The sequence below is a fragment of the Podarcis pityusensis genome, assembly GCF_964106645.2.
Source record: "Podarcis pityusensis genome assembly, chromosome: 15".
NCBI classification, from domain to species: domain Eukaryota; kingdom Metazoa; phylum Chordata; class Lepidosauria; order Squamata; family Lacertidae; genus Podarcis; species Podarcis pityusensis.
In genome coordinates, this window is record NC_138040.1 from 3,188,397 (window position 1) to 3,196,574 (window position 8,178).

Sequence of the window (8,178 nt, forward strand, 5' to 3'; positions counted from 1 at the left end):
CTCCAGGCAAGGCTCTGCTGGGATTAACTGTTTGTATAACCGCAGGCTTGACATCTTCCACCGTCTGTTTCCATGCACCAAAGAGCTCATTATTTTATTCTCTATCTGGTCACGATGACCCCCCGGGGGGACTGACTCCTCTTGTCTTCTGCAGAATCGCCACGAAATGTTGGCGTTGGAACCTCTGCATTCCCTGTTGCGCATGAAGTGGAAAAGGTTTGCCAGACATGTGTTCTTTGTCTCCTGCTGTTTATACTTCATCTACAATGTGTTGCTGACGTTGATCTCCTACTACAGGCCTCAAGCAGAAATGGTAAGGTGTTTCCCCCCTCCAAAAAAATGCCCCACTGTTTCTCCCATTTTTCTTTGTAAACTATGTAGCTGTTAAATATGCAGTGATGGTCCTCAACTTGGGTGGCTTTAAAAGAGAGTTAGATAAATTCATAGAGCAGAAAGCTATGTATCAGTGGCTAGTAGCCACAATGGCAACCTTCCACCTCCATTGCTGGAGGCAGTAAATGCCTCTGAATGCATCACAAGTGGGGAGAGTTGTTCTTGTGGGCTTTGGGGCAACTGGTTGGCCACTGTAAGAGCAGGATGCTGGACTGGATTGGGTCCCCTTTGGCCTGATGTAGCAGCCAGACCCTTCCAATGTTCTGAAAGCTTTGAGTGAAGATTTCACACCTCAGCGCTATACACTTTTTATGGGCCAGCACCTGCCCTCCAATTCCTTGAAAGTTTTCTTCTTCTGCAAAAAATGCTTTTTTGTTTCTCTACCTCATTCACAGGGCACTTTAGCTTGTATTTATATTGTTGTGTGCAGGGTTACTGTTGCTGCTATTTATGAATTGCCTTGTGCAGATGTCCCAAGGTGATATACAAAACATGACAAAAACAGCTAAAAAACCAACAGAACATGAATTTAAAAACTAGTAGCCACCCATGGCAGAAACGTTTCCATTCAGTGTTGAGGTTGGGACAAAAATGTTCTCAGTTGTTTCTGGAAAGTGCAGGTGTGGACACCCGTCGTATCTCGATGGGGATGCTGTTCCGCAGAACAGGGGCAGCCAAAAAGCTCTGCTCTGAGTGATCTGTGCAGTGGGCTTCCAAGAGCTTTGAAACCTGAAGGAGAAACTCTCCTGCTGGCTGATGGTTGGGTGGCGCCATGTACGCCTCCTTCTGGCAACTCCTGCAGCCAAGCTGGTGCCCAAAGTCTTGCTCTGCTTTCCTTTGGGCCACATCAGTGAGGCTGAGAGTGGGGTCTTATTCTGTGGGCAGCCCAGGACCTCCATACACACTGCCCAGGCTTGTGCCTTGGGAAGGTCGCTTTGGTGCTGCTAACACAGCAGTTTGACTTCACTCCCAGAGGTGTCAATGAAGAGACAGACAGATGCCAACAACATAAATAAAGGGGATTAGGTTGAGCTTACTTCATCATTGTAAGGGGGAGTCATGTATGCTTTCCTTTTCATTAAGTGTTTCTCCAGCACTCTGAAACCTCCCCAGATGCCCACACTTCCTGGTCTGAAAAGGCGCCATGACCACTTTCCCTATCCTAACTTCATGACATCATATGCACCGCAACTTGTTGGAAATTTGAAAATTAGGATGTTAAATAATGGATATAGATTCAGTCCTGGGATCATCCTGAATTTTTCTCTCGCCTCTGTCTTGTTTTCAGGCTCCACCATATCCTCTGAGTTTGACTGATGACCTCAGCTGGCTCCAGCTGACAGGACAAGTGACAGTGATGCTGGGGGCCATATTTATAGCAATTAAAGAGGTGAGATTCAATTGTTGTTGTTGTTTGCTTTTTAATGTAAAATCAAAAGTACAAACAAATCAATCAAAATGATGAGACATCGGAGCAGTACAGAGATTGTATTTTCCATATATATATAAAAATAAAAGCAGCAAAACACACCATGATAGCCAAATTGCATGGTTTGGGGGAAGAGTTTTGTACATCTGGATCTGACACTTCAGAAATTAAATCCAGTGTTAAAATATTCCAGGTCCTCTTCATCCTTAGAATTGCATAATTTGTGAGTTATTTTCTCTGCAATAGTCAGAGTCCACATTCTTGTACCACAAGAGCTCTATGTCCTGTAGTGTCTTCAATTTCTGGGCCAAATAAGTTGTTATGAAACTTTCAGTGCTCTCTCATTCAGTCCAACCCAAGACATTTTGCTGTCTGAGGCACAGCTCAAAGGGCACACTTCCTCCTTTGGGACCAACACTTTAAAAAGTCTTACTGCCCCATTCAGGCTGTGATCCTTAGCTGCCTGACCAGAAGTACACCCTGCTGAACTTAATGAGATTTACTTTTGAATATATATGTGCAGGGCTGTGCTAATTCTTGCCTTCATCTGTTAGGTTGTAGTGCAGCTACATGGCCTACCATTGTCTCTGTAAGCTGCTGTGTGTTTGTGTCAGTTTTATAGATATATCCTAAAAGTAAAATGAATGGTTTTGGGAGGAGAGACCTGTGGTCCTCCAGATGTTGCTAGGCTACAACTCTCATTGCTCCTGGCTGCTCCTTATGCCTGTAACTGATGCATTGGTCCATCCCTAGTCACTGCTTTGTGTGTATGTGTGTTTTGTTAATCTACTCCTGGCTATTTCTACCTGCAGAGCGTAGCTATCTTCCTGCTCAGGCCTTCAGATCTCCAATCAATCCTATCTGATGCTTGGTTCCATTTCGCATTGTAAGTCATGCATAAGAATGCAAACGATTACAGCTCTGAAATAACATCCAGTCTTTCTCCGCTAAGTGGCTCATGGGCAATGCCTCTCTTTAACTCTGCCCTTAGCTCTTTTCTGATCTCTCTGCCAGCTCTTGATGTGATTTAGACATATAAATGTATATGCCATTTAAGGTCAGATGTGTTCCTGGTGCCAGGGCGGCTTTTAAGATGCTTAATACTAGCATCTTAAAAGGCTGTGCTGTAATTATGAATGGGAGAGAAATTCGATTGTTTGCCTTGAAAGGCCATCCTACCTAATTCACGCTTTCTGATACAATATGCAAACTGAAGCAGAAGCCACCCTCTGAAATCCTCACTCCTCCAGATTTCCCAATGCAGTTCTTCAGCAAAGGATTGTGTGCAAAAATGCAAATACTAGGAAAAAACAGGCAGAAAAAAGCATGTGTTGGAGAAAATAACTTACAAATACGCATTATATGGGGGGAATTGCATGCAAAAATGCATCTATTTCAGGAAATTTGCACTAAAATGCAGATGGATTTCCATGTGGACTTTACAAAATAATAATCACAATGTAGAAATGCAGAGAATTAATTTTAGAATGGAAAATTAGAAACTGAAATTGACAAATGCCTCCCATCCTTAGTAGTTGTAACATACCCACGTCAATAAAGCCTCTACCTGATTCTTAATTGTCCAGTTTTCCTCACAGATGCAACTTTTTCCCTGTTGTCTCTTGACAGTTTTATACAAGCAGTCTTGGTTGTCTTCTCTGTCTGCTTGTACTTCTTCTCCTACAAAGAACACCTTGCGTGCCTCGTCTTGGCCATGTCCTTAGGGTGGGCCAACATGCTGTATTTCACCCGGGGTCTGCAGTCCATGGGAATCTATAGTGTGATGATCCAGCAGGCAAGTATGCCCTTCCAAGTTCCATTCTATATTTGATTGTGGCTGTCTGTCCACCATCTCCAGAACCCTGGTCTTAAAAGTGCTCGTCCTTCAGAAGGGCAGCTCCATTGCTGCATGAGCTGCTGCATGTCCTTACTGTTACTTTTTGTAATAAGGAACTTGGCCATAACCTTGGCTCTTCTAATACCCATTTTTCCTTCTTTTGAAACAAAGCAGCCTGTCTTTGAGGGAAGTGCAAGAGCAGCTCCTGCTCTGCATGCAGGAGTTCAATCCCTGGCATCTCCAGGCAGGATGGGGAAAGATTCCCTGCCTGAAACCATGGAGAGCCACATTTGATAACACAGAGATAGATAGATGATGGCTATGCTCTGCCTCTATTGGGCTTGCTGATCAGAAAGTTGGCTGTTTGAATCCGTGCCATGGGGTGAGCTCCCGTTGCTCTGTCCCAGCTCCTGCCAACCTAGCAATTTGAAAGCATACTAACACGAGCAGATAAATAGGTACCACTGTGGTGGGAAGGTAAACGGTGTTTCTGTGTGCTCTGGCAGTCATCACGGTGTCCCGTTGTGCCAGAAGCGGTTTAGTCATGCTGGCCACATGACCTGGAAAGCTATCTGTGGACAAACACTGGCCCCCTTGGCCTGAAGCGAGATGAGCGGCGCACACCATAGTTGCCTTTGACTGGACTTAACCGTCCGGGGGTCCTTTTCCTTTATCTGCTATTGGAAGGAGGGAAGAGAGCTCTTGTGCCCGGGTCCTGCTTGCTGGTTTCCCACAGGCATTCTCTGGGTGGCCACTGTGAGAACAGGATGCTGGACTAGTTGGGCCATGGGCCTGATTCAGCAGGCTCTTCTTATATTCTTATGGAGCAATGGTCTGATTCAACATAAGGATCTCTGAAGCACATCTTAATGCAGACAAAAAGAGAGAGCCAGTTTGTCTTCACAATGTATCAGCATTCAGTAAAAGTGCTTTTGGGGTCAGCTTTCCAAATGCATATAGACTGAACACACTGATGCTGATAACTTGAACTACTGAAAGAGGTAGAGCGGTAAAATGGAGAGTTTTGAGGTTCTAATTAACATGCCATTGTGTTTTCCTTTTCCTTTTATAGGTCATCTTGCATGACGTGATAAAGTTTCTAGTGGTGTACATTGTATTTCTGCTCGGATTCGGTGTAGGTAAGCAGAATTTGATGGTTATTATAGGAGGGTGGCAGTATCTTAAAAACATTTTGCATAGCTGGGATGGTGAGCTATCTAATCTTTGCTGGACTAAGCCTGCAGGACTCATGGCCCGCCTAGGTAAACACAGCCCTGCTCTGCCCAACAAAGCATTCAGTGAAATGTGTAAGCTTGCATCCTCTTATTGTACCAATATATGATTTGGATCTTCCACATGGCAGTTAATGCGGCCAAGTTGTGTCGTTTCCACAGAAAATCATCCTAACACTCTGCCCCATATTATTTCTCCATTGAACCCAGATGTACCAATTCTGCAGAAAATGCAGCAAGTAAAAAACACACACCACCCTGGGGAAATGGTAGATCCAAATTAAATGGGGGCGAGGGGGGTTTATGGGATGGGATTTTAATGGGGACAACATTGTGTGGATGGTGAACAAAATTTCTGTAGATGAGCGCATCATGTCTCCAATAGACTGCAATGTGGAAGCTTCCCCCCCAACGTTTTCTTCTGAATATGGGGTAAGATAAATGCAAGGATTGTGGAGTCTTTGGGGAGCTTGTCAACCATTCTTGACCCTCGTAAGAACTCCTTGTAAACTTCCAGAAAAGCGCACAGGAACACAGAAGACATTCTACAAATATACAATATTAAAGGTGCCCTTCTCTCTTTCTCTCTTAAACACAGCCCTTGCTGCCTTGATAGATGATTGTCCTGAAAATAGTAAGTGCAGTAACTTCAGCACTTTAGGGAATGTCGAGATCGAACTCTTCAAACTCACCTTAGGCCTCGGTGACCTGGAGATCCACGAGGATGCAAAATACCCCATTCTGTTTCTGCTGCTCCGCATCTCCTTTGTCATCTTGACCTTTGTTCTCCTCCTTAACATGTTGATCGCATTGATGGGGGAGACGGTGGAAGATATATCTAAGGAGAGCGAACATATCTGGAGGCTTCAGGTTGGTTTTCCCATTACCACTGGCGGGGGGGGGACATATCCTTCCAGTCAAAATCTAAACCATGCCTGTAAACAGAATGTCAGCTGACAGCACCAATCAGCTGATCGGCACAGCTAGTTAGTCCCCTCGCCTTAGCATGGGTGATCTCAGTGGGGCTCATCGTCAGTCCTCGACTAGCTAGTGGCTTCCGTTTGCAAAGGAACAATCAAGTATTCACTTCAAGCTCCAAATCCTTTTTGCAGTTATGTATGATATCTGGTGTGGGGAATGCAGACTTTGTTTGGAGAAAACAGGTCAAATCAGGCCCATGCTGGGCCTAATGCGGGTTCCCATACCTGCTGTAGACCAAGAGTGAGCACACCTTATGTTTGTGGGATCTCTTTTTCTTTATTCTTTTTGACTAGAAGTATGAAATCCACCCACCGATAAGCATTCTTAAAAGTTTTTGGGTTTTTTGTTTTTACATTATCTGGTAACATTTTTCTTGTTACCACCAGAGGGCAAGAACTATTGTGGAAACAGAAAAGATCCTGCCAAAATTCCTGAGGAGAAAATTCCAGCTTGGAGAATGGTGCAAAGTGGCAGAGAATGATACCAGGTTATGTTTAAGGTAAATCAGATGTTCAGAAATGGAAGAAGCTGCTCTGTTTTGATAACTGTGTCCTATTAGAGAGAGAAATGAACAAGCTCTACATAGCATGTTTAAGGGATCTGATAAGTTTCCAAGCTGCTCTTTTAACTGTGCTGCCACTGCATCAAGGCTTCTGGTCATGGTGGCTATGTTCTACCTCCACTGATGTCCCATAGGGAAAAATCAAATACGTCCATCTCTACAAACTGAATTCCGATCTTGTATAAAAAGTGAAACTATGCTCTGAACCAGTGGTGGCCAATCTGTGGCACTTCAGATGTTGTTGGACTCCAACTCCCAGCAGTCAGCATCGCCAATGGTTAGGGATGATGGAAGTTGTAGTCTAGCAGCATATGGAGGGCCACAGGTTAGCTGCCCCTGCTCAAAACATGACATTACTTTTTCATATACTGATTAAGTGTGCATCGATTAAATGAATACTGAGCCCTGATTAAAAATCTGAAAGCATGAAGTGTTTCTGTCATGGTGTAAAAGATGAATCATTATAATGTGTGGATTCTCTAACTAGGATTAATGAAGTCAAATGGACTGAATGGAAAACACATGTTGCATTCATCAATGAAGACCCAGGTCCAACAGGTAAGAGTCATTTATAATTTTTGGGGTAATATTTTTTTTAAAAAGCTTTGTGGCCTTTTTGTCCTGTGTGTCCACACACACTCTAGGGGAAGGAACCTCAGGACCAGGGGCTGACTGAAATGTGGCCCTCTAAATCTCTCCATCTGGCCCTTGGGGCTCTCCCCAGCCCACACTCCTCACTGAGTCTTGTGTTCTTGATGTGTGATAATGTCTTACTTGCCTGCACGGGGGATGGAGAGATGTATGGGCGTACGTGTTAAACCTCTGACATTTGCACAACTGGAGTGTAGCCTCCCATCCAAGGAAAAGAGTCACATTTGTTGATCCACCTAGTTTTTCCTCTGGTTCCACCCACCACTGGCATGTAGTTAATTTCACTGCACACAGGTGGTATAGTGACAATAAAGGTTTATTATTTCTTAGTAGTGGTTCACTAAGTGGGGTGGGGCTGCTGTTGCTTACTAGGAGAGGCCAGGTTGTTGGCTCCAGTCCTACTGGGCCAGGTTACAAGGCCTTTAACAAATTGGGTCCAGGATACCTCAAAGGCCACCCAATCACATATATATGTGTCCTGATCACGTAGGTCTTCGAGGGGTGGGGTGGGGAGTCACAGTTGTCCCCAGTGCCCGGATGCACAGATTGTATCCACCAGGAGCCATGGTTTCAGATTGTGGGCCAATTTTACAGAACTTCCTTCCAGCTGAGGTCAGACAGGCCCACTCCCTCTTAAACGCCCAGGGCCAACTGAAGATTTTTTCATTCTGGTAGGCATGTTCAGTGATTTTATAGTTTTAACTGAGTTAATATTCCTTGTGTTGTATTTTTGCAAACTGCTTAGAGACTGTTGTAGTTAAATGGTATATAAATTGTTTAAATAAGTAATAAATAGTGCAAATGCTCTGGTGCAGCAAATCCAGTGCTCCTAACTAGTATGTTTGCACGACATCAGCCTCCTTGCCCATCCCCTATTGGTAAGCAACAGCAACCTATCAGACAGGAAGCTAGCACAGAAGCTCCACCCTACCCAGTGCACTGCTTCTGGTGTAGACAATGCCAACCAAGATGTGTCAATGATCTCTGGCTAAGAATATAGCAGCTTCCCAAGCCCACTGTACACACAGAGGATGGATCACAGCCTCAGTGAATAAATGGGGCATGTGCTGTTGTACTTACATACACAATTTTA

General features: G+C 44.3%; 1 protein-coding gene across 8 annotated transcripts in view; it reads left to right on the forward strand.

The window, feature by feature from the left end:
- The window catches only part of TRPV3 (transient receptor potential cation channel subfamily V member 3), a 36,447-nt gene that overhangs the window by 26,187 nt on the left and 2,082 nt on the right, over positions 1-8,178 (forward strand). For all 8 annotated transcript variants that reach the window (XM_080982905.1, XM_080982901.1, XM_080982900.1 and 5 more), the window contains 8 exons: positions 155-313; positions 1,682-1,783; positions 2,635-2,708; positions 3,452-3,617; positions 4,732-4,798; positions 5,490-5,761; positions 6,259-6,371; positions 6,922-6,992. In XM_080982905.1, the coding sequence (XP_080839031.1) occupies positions 155-313; positions 1,682-1,783; positions 2,635-2,708; positions 3,452-3,617; positions 4,732-4,798; positions 5,490-5,761; positions 6,259-6,371; positions 6,922-6,992 (1,024 nt within the window). The remainder of the gene's footprint in view (positions 1-154; positions 314-1,681; positions 1,784-2,634; positions 2,709-3,451; positions 3,618-4,731; positions 4,799-5,489; positions 5,762-6,258; positions 6,372-6,921; positions 6,993-8,178) is intronic.